Raw genomic sequence first — 15,794 nt, 5'->3', positions numbered from 1 at the left:
GATGCTGGGAACAATTTAAAGACGAGAAAATAGAGGGGGGAGGTGGGGGTCTCGTAGCAATGTGAAGTGGCTAAAAATGTGCACTTGAGGAAAACTTCAAAGTCATCATTTAATAAATGTTTGTTTGCACCATCAAAATAATACCAACGGCTACTACAAACTACAGCTAGTTAGCGTAAATTTTGATTTGGCACTAGAAAGGTAGAACTGAAGTGAGTTCTGTAGCAAGAGGTAATGTTTCATGATCAAGTTTCATTTTTTAGAAGTATCTCTCCATTTCAAAAGTGACATAAGTGTGTGCATTTCAGTGGCCTAATTTATTTTGGAAGTCACCTCCTGAATTTCGATGTGGTGTAGGAACCCAGGTGAGCATAAGTCGAGTAAGTTAAATGCTCTGTATTGAAGGAGAGCTTGTGGCTTCTTGATTTTTTTATTTTTTATTTTTTCTAGAAACTAGGCTTCTTTTTCCCATGAATCCACAGTTTGAATATTTCCATCTGGATTTCAATTTTTTTCATAAACATTCTTTATTCCTTAAGAAGAACTGAGACAGAGACGATGACGTGAAAATGTCATGGTATATTTTTATAAATACTGAAAATTATATTTAAGTGCAAGAAAAGTGGAAATGTAGAGTATTTCTTTATATAAACAATGGAAATTTTGCAAGGGATATTTAAGACATGCTATACCATAATAACATGAGCAGATTAAAACTGGGATCATTAGGCATGAACTTGGACATTGCTAGGTTCCCTTTTTGTGTTGAGAATTTCATGTCATAGGAAATCCTGTCCTTTTCTCAAATGAGAATCTTTAGAAGTCATTAAATGAGTAGCTCAAAAAATTTCAAAACAGTGAAGATATTTTCCCTACTTGGGACAACTGTCGAACATCTTATGGGCTCCCCGCTAAAATGCATTCAACTCACAGTCAGTTTAAATGCCAATTTAATGTAATTCCTTGCTAAACAATTTTAAATCCTTTGTAGATCCTAGATGATTTTTTTTGTATTAAAGTGTTTGCATTTGCTTCTCTGGAATATCTTGGAAATTTAATACCACAAGGTAAAGACAGAATTTATAATATAAGAGAATCATGTTAAAAGATTTCCAGTATGGTATCATAGCTACACAAAATCTATTCCAGAAAACAGATGACCTATAAAAGTCCTTTCCAAAACAAATGATTCTATGATTCCACCTGTAGCAGGTCAATTGACCTCAACAGATTAGCACTGAAGACAGCCTCAAGCTGCTAGAAAATCCGTGCTGTGAATACTTTTAGTCTGAATGTTACAAGATTTTTTAACAGTCAGAACAATGGAATTGAGGCAGTTTCTCCTTAGAAAGAGGAGGACTCTAACACAGTTTAAAAAAGGCATGATATAGTTGCTTAAAATAGAGGGATTAGACTGAGCAACCCAGAAGGTTTCTTCATTTGTAATTTTCCAAGCCAACCAATAAAAACCATCATCTCATCAGGTATTACATTCTCCATTACCTACTGATTATCTTAAAGAAATCAAGCCATCCTTTTCCTGCTGTTCCAAGTAGGCTCCCAGAACACGATTACTTATTTTCCTTTTTCTTGAAAGAGAAGAAGCCTGGAAGAAGTAATAGAGAGAAGAAATACATTATCATTTGTTTCTCTTAGGATAAAATTACTGAGCAGATCTCATGTTTTAAACGCTTTTCTAACCTTGAGGTCTGTCAGAGCTTTCGACATTTTGTCTAAAATTTCCCTTGCATTGATGCTATTCTATAGGAGCCAGTGATGGTGGGAGCTGTAAGCCCCCCTTTCTTGAGTATTCTGCTACAGTTGAATCCCATAGCACAGCTGAGAAGGAAAGAAAACCAAAATTTGTGACCAGTCTATTCCAGGGCTGCCACTGTTTTTACCACTGCTGATACTGCACCAGTCACAGAAGTATGGTAAGAGGAAAGGTCTCTATGAGCATCAGAAAGTAAAAGGTAGATCCAAAACTGTATACTTCCAGTTATTGGCCAAAATAATCTTGACACGTTACTGAGTATTTTTAGAGATTGCTTATGGCTGAACATTACAATACAGAAAATCCACTGTTATTAACGTTTTGTTATGTGTAGTGACTCAGAAAACACAAAACCAGTATGATGCTTTTTTCTCTGTTCTGTGACTTTTTCAGAATCACGGAAATTTCTGAAATGCCTCTCATTTATGACTATGCATTAAGTAACCTACTTTAATCTGGCTGATAATTGATATTCGGAAAAATATAACTAGTGAAAGATTATCTGAACAAAATATGTTGGTGCACATTTTAAATGGTCATTTAGAACTTTGCACTTATTCATTCCTTGTATCTCAATGCAAAATTAAGAATACTTACTCTCTGACTGTGGGCACACCTAATGTGCAGTGTTGTTGTAGCCCTGTGCTTTGTCTTTGCTTGCAGTAATGCTGTGCTTTTGGTACTGGAGCTTGCAAACAGCCTTTATGTAAAGGTGATGGGGGTGGAGGGGAAGCAATGAGACTGACATTATGCTTAATAAGTTGAAGGAAAAGAAAAAAATTATTTTAAATTATCCTTGTTGAATGGCTACTTATACATCGGGTGTTTGTGGTTTTTTTCCCAGTCAAATTAAGAAAGTTTTCTATCACCTTAAAGCCTGCTTGCTTATACAGTATTTTGAGCTACTAGAGCTGGTGTAGTTTAAGTAACGTGTGTGGAATAATGTAGTTACTCCAGGAAGCTTAGAGATCACCTGGAGATAACTGTAGGAGTCTGAGACATTGATGCTCACCATAGAAGATAGAAAATAGTACCTTAAGAATTGAAGAGTGGAATTGATAATGAAGTTCATGCATTTTGTAAACTGTGCATTTCTGTCACGGCCATGATGACTTACATTAATAAAAATGTTGGTTTTATATGTGTTTTCAGTGAAAGAGTTCCTAGCCAAAGCCAAAGAAGACTTTTTAAGAAAATGGGAAAGCCCACCTCAGGTATCAGTCATTTAATAATTGAACAATTTTCTCTATTGCATTTTTTCATAATGTGCTATAAGTGTGTTATCAGTGTAATGAGCAGCAGAGAAAACTAAAATAAGTTTAACTCATACTACTACATTTACTCATTTTTCAAGAGTTTCCATTTTGAATGTCCATTTTGTCGCTGGAGTTCATCAGGAGAGACTCTCAGATCTTCTCCAGACTGAGCTGATGAAATGGTCATACTGAGCAACTGCTTTCTCTTGCAGTGAATTACGTTTACCATCAACATCACAAAACTCAAAATCTGTGGTCATATTTTACCTGACTCTTTGTAGCAATAACCATTGGCAAATCTGTAATTTACCTTGCTGTTATTTTCTTATATTATTAAGAAAAAATATACTGCATGAAGCTTGTGGGCAGGCTGGGGAGCTTGAGAGAGTAATCTGTTCAAAGTTAAACTGTGAGAGGAGTGGGCTTTTTTGTGGAGGGGAGGGATGGGAAGAGTGGAAAGGGTGGTGGTATTTTATTGAAGCAGCATTTGAAATGCTTTGGTAATGAAAAACTGAGAAAGTTTTGTCAGTGATATGTTTTCCAGACAATGTGTATGTGGTTTGGTTTCAGGATTTTGCTCTAATTTTCTGCTTTGTGTATCTGGGGGTTTGTGTATCTGTGCCTTAAATTCATGATCTACTTACTGCTAAATTCTACTTCTTAGCAAGCATTTTTCATGTGCATAGACAAATTATTGAAATGTTAATACAATGAAGTCTTTTTATTTTAGTTTTAATGAGTGCAATGTAAAATGTCTTATTAAAATTTGATGACAACATAAAACAACACTAAGTTGCCTATATTTTGTTGTCTCTTAATATTAGATTGTAAATAATATAATTTTATCCTTGTATGTGTAGAATACTGCTGGCCTAGATGATTTTGAGAGGCAAAAAACTCTTGGAACAGGATCATTCGGAAGAGTTATGATGGTGAAGCATAAAGCCACAGAACAGTATTATGCCATGAAGATACTGGACAAACAAAAGGTTGGTGCAATTTTTACTGTGTTTTTGGGTTCAGAAGGGTTTGATGTAGACAAAATCTGGTAACTGTGACTAAACTGTGTTTGTCTTACTTGTACAGTTGCACAGATTTGAACCTTAAGGTGTAATTTAATAAAGACTCCTTTACAAGGCTTAGTAAACTAAACTTTATAGCATAAATTCTGGCATTATTTTTACTTGAGAGAGCTCTTCTTTTTTCTTTCAACTTTAGCATTCTCCAATGACTGTTTTCTAAAATTTATTTTTTTAAAAAAGACAGAAAATATCCACTTAAATTAAAAAGACTTCCCAACACAGTACAAATGAAAGGCAGCTGAGACAATTTCAACACTTTATTCCCCTACTATGGCTGATGAAATTCTGCAAGAAGTCTTCCTGTGAAACAGGGTGTGATGGGTGTGAGCATCCTGTGCCTGTGGGGAGAGCTGGTTATCTGACGTGGAGAATTGGAAGTTGGAAAGCTATATAATTATCTGGCAAAAAAAAAAAAAAGAAAATCACATTTTTAATGATTGTAGTGGATTTACAGTAAAACATTCACAGGCTTAATTGTATTTGTAACTAGTTATGTTGGTTCCCCATTAGAAAGCTAGGTGGCTTTTTGTCTGCCAGCAGAAGGCCAGAGTGTTCCACGATGAAGTACACAAGCCAATTATCAGATCAATTTTCTTCCAGTGCTTGGGCTGGCACCAGGCCTTGGGCATTTGAACAGCCTTTGTGTACAAACCTTGGTGTCAGCATCTGGTCCCGTGCTGCCAGGTGCTGTGTTGGCACTGTGCAGCCATACTGAGTTGCTGGTCCCAAGGGAAGCTCTTCACAGCCTGGTGTTGTCCAGCTCCTTTAGAACTGGGGAGCCCTCTTGCAAAGAAGCCTTATTGCAGTGTTCCACTCTCTTCTGATTCCCAAGGGATATTAACCAGGTATGGCATGTGGAAACGCTGCCTCTCTAGCCCAGCCAGCTTGCCCTTGGGATTTTTAGGCGTAGAGAAATCAGTCACTTCTTGCTTCTTGTTCCTGAGCTGGCTGCATTGCTGCCCTCTGTTGCCATAGAGGATCACAGGAAGTCCAGCTGCTGTTTTACAAACAAGGAAAATGGCGAGGAGCTCAGTCATTTGAGGAAAGGGTTTGCTTTTTATTTTAATTGCAAGAACTACTTCTTGGTGGTGGTTTCCTGTCAGTCATCCCTTCATCAAATACACAGCTGTATTTCCTTTTGGAAATTTCTGCCAGTTTCAGTAAGTTTCTGTGGAGAATTTGAGTCCTTCATCAGAAAGAACAGATCTTCTCGGAAATATTTAAAGGAATATTGAGCAGGATGGATGGACAATGCGGTGATGCTTTTTTATTTTTAACCGAACTTATGTCTGGTTCATTAGGATAGGAAAGAAATATAAAGATAGTGTATATTGAAGTAGCCAGTAGTTTCATATGTAGGGTTGTTACTCTTTTATTTGCCTGCCTTGACCTAGCAAGAATGTAATATACCAAGGTCACTGAAAGTAATGCCTCCTATTTATTTCATGGAAATAATTACAGATACAAAGAGCACAAAAACACTATAAGACAGAGGAAATACTCAGCTATAAAATACCATTTTTCAGTATTGTCACCACTATTAGCTGTGCATTTTTGCCAGTAATGAACAAGAGCCTGCGTGCTGCACTCACAAATATCAGTGATGGTGACCCACTGTCAGCACTGCTGAAATGCCCCACCCACTGCCTCACTGTGCTCAAATCCTCTGTTTGTTTTCCAGAAATGTTCAGTAAGCATTGATGAATGTCAGTGGGCACCATTTTTTTCCACTGGGAGGAGTGCATTGACACTCCTTTGCTTCATATGCACCTCCATGTCAGACTCCATGCTGTCAGACTGCCTCTCTGCTGCCATCTGTCACATGGCAACAACATGTAGTGGGTTATTGGTGGGAGGATTCAGTCTCTACTGCCATTCCACCAACATCCACCTCTGACTTTGTGGGCCAACATAACAAAATAGAAGGCATCACTTTCGGAGCAGACCTCATAGCAGTGCATAGTTTCATTACACAATTGCTTTTGGAAGATAGGTGTTTTTAACAAAAGCTCAGACCCAAGCAAGTTATGGGATAACCTTCTGCTGGTGTGGATATCACTGATCTAGAAGGTGTCGTTGGACATGCCTTTAGCCAGAATTCAGTGTGAGCAAAGCTGTGTTAGCTGAGGCTCCTGTTTGATAGCATGAAGTGCTAAGTAGCAGTCTCAGCCTGTAGTATTGCTGCAGTCACCCTCCACTATTCCAACAGCAGAAGCTGCAGAAAGGGTGGTTAAATCTTGTCTAGAAGCTGCATGCTTCACGCTATCAAAACTATAGCTTGCTGTTCTTGGTGGCCAAAACAGTTCCAGTACCATAGCTTTTTGGGGACAAAGGGGACACTTCCCACAAATGAGCTGATTCATAGTGCTTATTTTTTTTCCTACTGTAGCCTGTTCATATGCCTCAGTGCAAATTTTTGATTTGGTCTATAAATTTGGTGATTGGAAAGAGATTTAATGCTTTTAATTCACAATTTCTTTTGTATGACATTTTTTAAAAAAGAAAAAGAAAGCCTTTTTAAAATACTTTTTTCATTTAAAGGATAGTTAAATTTAAACACAGTTTTAGTCAGGACTGGAGTATCGTGCTTATCTGGTATTTATAGCAGTTACATTTGCTTTCCAAATATGTGAGAACAAGCTCGTTTTCATCAGCCTTGTGCGTTTTCATTTTTCCAATGCAGAAAAAATGTGACTTTATGACATTCTCAAAATAAGATACAGATAATCATATTACGTAATTTAAGTAAAAGAGGGCTTAACATCAGGAAACAAATGGCTAATTCCCGAGAAGAACAGTCATCAGCAATCTACTGCTCGCTGCCTTGCTGATAGCTTAACACTGTAATGTATTTCAAGAAGGTAGCATTTAATTTTTTAGTTCTGTCACCAACTAGTTTGATATAAAGCAGAAAAGCAAAATTCTTTGAAATATCGCTGAAGTAACTGTTCATAAGAATGGAACCTTTGAATATATGTTTTCCTTAGTCTTCTCCTCACTAATGTGTGAACTCTGTAAAGTAAATCAGTTTCTCCTGTTCACTTGTAACAAAATTCATAATTAAATATGTGATGCAATTTCCTGCCTTTCTTAACTAAGTTAGAATTACTAGATTTTTACTGAGTTGTCTTGTTACAAGAACAAGGAATTCTTATGAACATGTAAAAAGGTGTTTTCCTTACAGATTCTTATACTCAGCAAGTAGGAAGAACTACTGTTTCTTGAGTTATCTGCAGACCATATAACATGAGTATTACTCTTTAGAATGGTTATACTTCTCATTCCTTTCTCATTAGTTTTACTGTTAGGTTTTTGGCTATCTGTAAAGATATGTGCTTGTTTTCAAGTGACTATATTACACTGAAAAATGTATTGATAATTATAAAATGTCATAGGCTGGAGATTTTTTTGTTTTGTTTTTTCTCTACTAGGTTGTCAAACTGAAGCAGATAGAACACACACTGAATGAAAAGAGAATATTACAAGCAGTGAACTTTCCTTTCCTTGTAAAACTGGAGTATTCTTTTAAGGTAATCATTATTTGAAAGTAATCATTTGAGTTTCTGGAAAGTACATGATCAAACTTTAGGAAAAATTGTAGTTGTTATGCAGTTTATTTATATGAGATTATTACTTGGGGCAGGTTTTAGTGACAACCTTAGTGAGAACTTCAAGATTAGCTTCTAATTCTGAGACAATAAGTGCTTGTTGGTCTGTAATGAAATCGAGTATTTTGCTAATAGTGATATGTGTCCTGTGAATATTTACTACTTTTATTTTTATTTTTATTGTAGCATTTCAAATGAACAGACATTCTAGCTTAATGTTTATGACTTTGAGGTTTGGGGACGGGGCTATGGGAGATGAGCGTATTCTAGGTTGTTAATTACAGACTTTGAAGAGTGCAAGTTGATAGCTTGTGGTCAACATCTCACCCTTTGCTCCTTCATATAATTGTACACCATTCTGTGTTAGGAGCCCACTGATTATCTTTACATGTTAATATCAATTTTAATAGATTTCATGACGTTCTGATACTCCTTTTGTCAAGTGTCAGCATTTTTCCAAGAATTTCTACCTGTGTTTCTTTTTATTTATTAAGGTCATTGGATGGCTACAATTTTTCATTTTCATTCTTTAATAAAATACACTGTACCTGGGAATTATAAGCACTATAGCATGTCTAGTATGTATTTATGTGTATTTATTTGCTTCCTTAGGACAATTCTAATTTATACATGGTAATGGAGTATGTTCCTGGTGGTGAAATGTTCTCACATCTAAGAAGAATTGGAAGGTTCAGGTAAGAAATCTTAGTGGAACTATTCCTTCAAAAATAGTTACGCTGTTAATCTGGGAAAGGAGTTTCATAAACTGTGTTACTGTTAGTGAAAAAGTTCGGAAGGGGTAAATGCATTTAATTTTGCCTTCTTGTAGTGGACTAATATATACAAAAAATTATCATTTATATATGTATATATATTATATATAATAATTATTATAAAAAATTATAATTAGTTTTCAGTTTGTTAATACAGGTATTAGCAATCTAGGCATATTAGAATCTAGGAACTGCTTTTTTCTTTTTTCTTGTTTATTTTTTTTCCATTTTCCTAATTCCTGTAATTAGGAATTGATATGCACATTGGCACTGAAACTGATTATGGTTTCTAAAAGTAAAGTCTAAAATCTAAGTTCTTCTAAGTTCTATGCTGTACAAAATAATCATTTTGATTTGAAAATAGGTTTTGCATTTAAAATATAAGAAATTGAATAAATGAAAGTATCAGTTCTAAAATATTTGCTGGTTGTTTTTGCAGTGGTTTGGGAGAGGTTGTGTTCGATATGGATTTTTGTTTGGTTTTTCTTTTTGTTCTTAGTACACAGTAAAAGAACTAATTAAAAGATTATATCATCTGTCTCTGGCAATCTGGTGGTTGTTTCAGTATCTTAGCATAGCACTGAGTTACCTAATATTGTTTTAATTCTTCACAGTGAACCACATGCACGGTTTTATGCAGCTCAGATAGTGCTAACATTTGAGTACCTCCATTCATTAGACCTCATCTACAGAGATCTAAAGCCTGAAAATCTTTTAATTGATCAGCAAGGATACATCCAGGTATGGCAGTCTTCATATGTTTGGGGGGTGGACTCACATTTCGCAGTGCAGTTAAATAATTGTAGCAAATATGTCTAGAGTAAATGAGCTGGTTGGCATGTTAGCATATACTCTGGGGCATCACTGGGCTGAACTTCCTGTGACTTAAACAAAGTATATACATATGTATTGCCTATGCTTGACCAAGTTGTCAGGATTTCCCTTGGAATCTGTGGTGAGGAGGAGGTGATTATATGGCTCTGTTAATCTGAGCTATATTATACGTCTGCCCTAAAATGAGAAGGTACCGTACAGTGTCTGATTCTCTGCACTGTCTATATAAGCAGTTGAGGATGATTAGATGTCAACATCTGCAGTATAGTACTTAATTTCAGGCAGTACTTAATCCCCCAGCCTTGGAGAGCCCATAACCTTCTCAGCAACTCAGATCAGAATTGCAGTGCTGCAAATGACTTCTGTTTTACAACAGCTTCTCAGCACCTCTTCAACTTCTTTTTAGTTTCTCTGCTTGTGATCAAAAGGACGAATGGGAAGGTGATATACAGCAACAGGCATTCTGCAGTACCTTGCAGTTCTTATACTGTGGAAGCTTCTCTTTCCTCATAGTGTCACCTTTAGCCATGTCTAAGTCTAACAGGAAAATAAATAACGAAAACATTGAGAGAATTGGAAAGGACTCTTAACTTGAGCTTTTTTAACTGTACGGTAATACTGCATGGAGAAGAAAATAGCACTGTAGGAAGAAGAGAAATATGAATTTCATTACTGTGGTTAAAGAGCACCACGAACATAAAGCTGTGAATGTCTTCTGTAGAACTGCTGACTCTCTGTACTGAGCAATACATTTTTATGATGGTAGGCAAACTGCAAATGTTAACAGACCCAGCAGTCAGTCTTTCCATGGCAGGTTCCTTACTTTCTGCTTCTAAACGGAGGGAGTTTGGTATTCATATGTTCATGCTGCAGCTCCAACTAAATTTTGTTTAGAAGTTCCATTAATTTTCTTTTTGAATTTTAAAACAGTTACTTGTTTGTCCCATGCCTGCAAGGTGTTCTTACACAGATTAATATGCATTCACAAACACAGCAGGGATTCTTTGCTGACAGAAGCAGGTCTGCTAAGTCAGCATGTTTGCTCTCTCCTTTCAGTTGCAGGTGTGATTGCTGTTGTTTCTATGAAAAATGAAGCAAAAGCTGCCTGATAGTTTGGCATTTAGCTTGTTTAACTATCTCTGTGTGACCTTACTGTATCAGAAATATTGGCACAAGTTGTTGTGTAATTAGTGATACCAAGAAGGAGGAAATAAAAGGAATGGATCCTCAAACAAGCAGACTTGATAGGTTGAAACTGGTCCCAGAATTTCAAAAGTAACCTGCTGGCTTCCATATGTATTCTGCAATATGGTCCAGGAAAAATCCCAGGGTGAAAGATGAAATAGTGTACAAAGCTCTGAAAACTTACTGCAGAAAACATGACAAGTGGAATGAAGAATCCTTAACAGCCAAGAACTTGTCATTTGTGACTACAGTTACAGCTACATTCTCCCCACATGCAAAATCTTCAGATAAGTAAGCTGGGTTCTGGTGATGATTTCAAAGATATTCCAAACCAGAAGTTACTGAAAGACCTCTTCTACACTGTCGTATTCCCACACTATTTTTTCCATGTAACCTTTATACACTTCTGCTATAAAAACTTCCCCAAGATTCTCTGATATCTTAACCCCTTTTGTGATTCATTTGTTTGTTATCTAAGGGAAAAAATAAATATCTTGTTTAAATTCACATTCTTAGAACTTTTAGTGGGATAAACAGTTGGATGTGAAAAGTGTAAGAAAACATTAATATTTTACAGTACGTACAGATGAGGGAGTTGTAGTTCCTACTGATTATTGAAATTCTAAATGGAAGATTTTTTGAGGGATGGAATATTTATTTTTGTGTTGTTTATTTTATCATGAGAAAAAAAATGTAAGTAAATTAAAATTTTCAGAAAAAAGTTGCCGTGAAGGGTGGATGTGACTGTGTGATAGTATGTGATTTTTCCCATGTATAAAATTCCTCTCCAAAATATTTCAGAGGTACTTAATTTTTAATTCTGATATCAGGTCACGGACTTTGGCTTTGCAAAAAGAGTAAAAGGAAGAACTTGGACGTTATGTGGGACTCCAGAATACCTGGCACCTGAAATAATTCTCAGCAAGGTACTTCAGTTCTATAAATGATTATTGGCAGTCATGTATTTGATGCGATTAAGAGGTATCACTTAATTATTGATCTCTGAGGGATTAGCAGTTGCTGGTACTTGAGAAATCAAATTATTGACAAGTTTTAGTGAAGTATACAAAATGTGAGTTTTGCATCTTAAGTGTTAACAGACTAGAAGAGGAGCTCCAGAACTGCATAATGGTTGGATCAGTAGTCACCGTAAAACTGCTTGCAGTATTTTAAGTTTAAAGCACTACACATGAATCAAACATGGAAAAACACTGGTCTTGCACGTAAAGTATATGCAGTCTAATACTTGTACTCTATTTGAACATAGAAGAAATCTTATTTAGAATATAGCTATTGTATCTTTTCATGTTTTGTAAAAGAAAAATCCTTATAGTTTATGGAACTGTTCATAATATTCATAATCATGTTAAATTATGCGTTGTATAGTTTAATTAAATACCCTTTGCAGGTCTTTAAACTTAAACAGAAAATATTTTTACTTTAGGAGAAAGTGTTGGATATCCTTGGCTTTTATGACCTTGGACAGCTAAAGCAGCAAAAGAAGTTGCAATGTCTCTGCTACAAATTCTCCATAGTTGATTTTTCAAGAATAACTGAGTCTTGACCTTGAGCTTTGTAAAAGATCTCAGAGGGAGCACATGACATTGATGGGCCTAGGGGGGTTTTCTGTATTTATGTCTTTACACCGATGAGATATATAGAATATATCACTGGGAATCAACACAAGAATTTGTGCAAAGCGTTTTGCTTTCATTACGATATTGCTGTTAGAATCTGCGAGTTTCAGTTTGTTTTGAACTAGGGTGTATTAAATAAATAAAAAGTATTTTTTTTATATTTTTTCTTTACGTTGCATAGATATATGTATAGCAAATGTTAAACTATTATAGAAATGGTACTAACAGTGGTGTTTCTGGTTTTATCCAGGGTTACAACAAGGCAGTGGATTGGTGGGCATTAGGAGTGTTAATCTACGAAATGGCAGCTGGATATCCCCCATTCTTTGCAGATCAACCCATTCAAATTTATGAGAAGATTGTGTCTGGCAAGGTAAGTAAAGGCTCTGTATGTTTTCTCAAGCATGGTTTGTTTTTCACTGTGTTTGCAGTGCCTGATTTTTATGTGGAGTTGATGTAAAATTCACTGGATACTATAGACACTGATCAATTTGGAATGAATATAGCAGGAGGCTGGAATTGGATGATCTTAAAGGTCCCTTCCAAACCAAACCTTTCTGTGAATATGGGAAGAATTTGTAATGAACACTTCTTAGGTACAGGCATTGACAGTACTTATAATCAAAGCTTTGAAAATCCAAATGTTTGCAGCCTGTACAGTTCCCTGCCATCAAATTTAAAATGCATCTTTTTAAACTTACAGACACTGTGGTATTATAACATTCTATGCTTGGATAAAAATGCTCCAGTAACTATTAACAACCACTTACCAGTACATTGTTTACCTAGCTATTTTCTTTATAGAAATATCTTTGTAGCTTTTGAGAAGCTTTAAAGTGTTTCCATAATTCATAGCAGTTTTCTTCTGCAGCAACTAAGTGCTGTAATTTGATGGGGTTTTTTGTTTGTTTTTGTTATTTTTCCAATTTTATCTATTTTGCTTTACATTTTTACTGTTTATCATCTAATCTGTTGTTAAGTCCACGAGTGGATGGCTGTGGAAACAGCACTGGACTTGACCACAGGAGACTCTAGTGTTCTGTTCTCAGCTAGCAGTATATTTTCTTTATAACCTTAAGTTAGTAGTTTAATTTGTCATGCATTTAGTTCATTACTTAGAATAGTTGGTGTACATGTATGTTATTGTATATATTGCGCCTATATATACACACAGAATGTGTGTGTGCATATTATTTATATATATAAATTGCGTATATGTAGTGTGTTTATGCATGTAATTTAAAAATTCGGTCCTAGAAATTTGTTGAGAATGCCTTGAAATGTGGTCGTGTTGTTGTGAAACTAGTTAGTAAAATTTAGATTTAGCTTTCACGTCATTGTTATATTAATATTTTCCCCCCAACTCAGTCAAATCTAGAAACTTCCAGATCAGAAAATGATAGATGGGCAAGGTAATGCTATTGGTAAAGGCTTTCTGAAGCAGAAATACATGTGCAACAATAATGATCTCTATTCCTATGTTACTATTTGATTTGTGGTTAAAAGTAGAATGGAAAGTGGCACCAATGCTTCTTTTTATGTGAACATTGTTTTAGTTTATACAAGAGAAGAATCAAATCTTCATATTAATGATGTGGATTTATATTTCAGGTAAGGTTCCCATCACACTTCAGTTCAGACCTAAAGGATCTTCTAAGAAATTTACTCCAGGTAGATTTGACCAAACGATATGGAAATCTCAAGAATGGTGTAAATGACATAAAGAACCACAAGTGGTTTGCAACTACAGATTGGATTGCCATTTATCAGAGAAAGGTAGGACACTTTCTGAATCAAATTATTAATGATCTGTGAGGAGTTGAAGTCCAATTTCTAATTAGTTTGTTTATTTTTGCCTTCTTAAATGTGTGATTTTTTTTTTAAATGAGAAAACGTGAAAGTAGTTGAATATTTAAGACTAAGGATTATGTATTGATTGAATTATGTTTGATTCTTGTTGCCATTTTATCCTGGACCTCCATATATTCATGTTGTCTTAACACGTGTTTGTACTTTAGTCTATTTCTGGAATATCTCAGAATGAGCCATCTCCTGCCTCTCTTGCTTTTTATTTAATCCCTTCTATAATGGCATCTATAAATACTCCTCCACAGCAGAGAGGAATCTGTTTTCCTCTCCAACTACTTCTTAGCAGTCAGGCTGTGCTTTACTGGGGAGAAACTCTAGCCAAAGCTGAAGTACCACTCTGCTGAAATGGTATTCTCCCTCCTTGCTCTTGCTCTTGCCTTACCTGTGACTGGAACAGGTTCAGATGTAGAGTGTATCTACTGGAGATATTTTCATTCTGACACTACACTGCAATTGTCTGCGGTTTTGTAAGTTACAGCAATTTAGAAGAGCCCTCCTGAGTCCTGTTTTGTGATATTTTTAGAAAGGCTCTCTAGACCTGCCTGACCAACGTGAAATCTAATGTGACATTTAAAAAGTCAGTGCCCAGTATGCACTATGAACTTGCATAAGAATGAAAGTAAAACAGAGAACTGGGGGTATTTGCAGAGCATGGGGAGCCAGTAGCAAACCAGAGGAGTGCAGTAGTGCTTTCAGGGATGAGTAAGGCAGGGCTAGGAAAGGACGCTGGGGAAAAGAGGAAAGATGGCTGCAGTTCAGCGTAGGTCTGTCTTCCAGTAGCTCCAAAGCTCCCTCTCCCATGGAAGCTAGTTGAAGCTATATTCTAGTACTCAAAGTTGAATGTCTGCAGATTAGTGTGTTAATAGAAACAGATTGCTTAGAAATTATTTGTTCTTTTAAGGCAAACTCTGAGGTTTTGTTTTTTTTTTTTCAATAAACACCAAAAAAGACTAAAATAATTCTGTTGGTGCTGTCCCATAAGAATCACGTGGAAGAATCGTTTGGTGTTCAGAATTTGGTTAAAAGGTTACAGTCAAGCAATAACAAACACTTCAAGGAACTGCTTACTGTCATTGAAATACTAACAGTCTTGACTATAGAGGCATGAACTTGCTGCTGTAACAGAAGTATTTTAAAGGACAAACCTAGATATTAACAATAGTTTATAAAAAGAAACTGGTTGTTTGACTACACAAACTGACAGTACAGTTGTTATGGTATTCGCTTATATATTAATTACTAGAAGACAGGATACAATTAAGACATCTGATATTCTTTGTGTTAAGTATGGATGTTTTAAGAAAAGATTTCCCTCTGCAGAATTGTAATTATCTGTTCTCTGCTTTCTTAATGCCTGTTTACAAGATAATTTTAAACACTATGAGTTTCATTCCATAGTATGCTTTTCTGGGACACCCAGACCCCATTATATTGAAGTATTATAATATAATTTATTATATAAATTATATTATTGAAGTTAGCATTTCCAGTGCACTGCTGTAGAAAACTACTTTAACAGAAACAATAAATATTTTTAAAAGATGAACTAGTACTACAGGCAGAATAGCTGTTATTAGTTTTAATGGACTGTGAAAAGTGATACAGAAGAACTTTGATGCTTCTAATTCTACAAAGTAAATACAGTAATATTAGAGTCTGAAACAACAGAGTATATTGTAATCTCATGGAAGCAATCATTGAAATACAGCAAAAAACTTAAGGTTTATGCCAGCTTCTCACAAGCTGTTAGCACAGCATGGGTTTTCCTGAATAAAC

The 15,794-nt window shown here is 35.6% G+C and overlaps 1 protein-coding gene across 11 annotated transcripts in view; it reads left to right on the top strand.

Moving 5' to 3' along the window:
• The window catches only part of PRKACB (protein kinase cAMP-activated catalytic subunit beta), a 67,866-nt gene that overhangs the window by 47,747 nt on the left and 4,325 nt on the right, over nucleotides 1-15,794 (top strand). For 10 of the 11 annotated variants that reach the window (XM_025152948.2, XM_025152947.2, XM_015290886.4 and 7 more), the window contains 8 exons: nucleotides 2,927-2,988; nucleotides 3,891-4,019; nucleotides 7,544-7,642; nucleotides 8,333-8,415; nucleotides 9,108-9,234; nucleotides 11,343-11,438; nucleotides 12,400-12,522; nucleotides 13,761-13,925. In XM_025152948.2, the coding sequence (XP_025008716.1) occupies nucleotides 2,927-2,988; nucleotides 3,891-4,019; nucleotides 7,544-7,642; nucleotides 8,333-8,415; nucleotides 9,108-9,234; nucleotides 11,343-11,438; nucleotides 12,400-12,522; nucleotides 13,761-13,925 (884 nt within the window). Of the gene's footprint in view, nucleotides 1-34; nucleotides 366-2,926; nucleotides 2,989-3,890; nucleotides 4,020-7,543; nucleotides 7,643-8,332; nucleotides 8,416-9,107; nucleotides 9,235-11,342; nucleotides 11,439-12,399; nucleotides 12,523-13,760; nucleotides 13,926-15,794 lie in introns of those variants that run through there. The other variant, XM_015290887.4, reaches the window with a different exon arrangement.

Source organism: Gallus gallus, chromosome 8 (assembly GCF_016699485.2).
Source record: "Gallus gallus isolate bGalGal1 chromosome 8, bGalGal1.mat.broiler.GRCg7b, whole genome shotgun sequence".
NCBI classification, from domain to species: Eukaryota; Metazoa; Chordata; class Aves; order Galliformes; family Phasianidae; genus Gallus; species Gallus gallus.
Note: the sequence above shows the minus strand (reverse complement) of the source record. Positions and strands in the feature narration are given on the sequence as shown.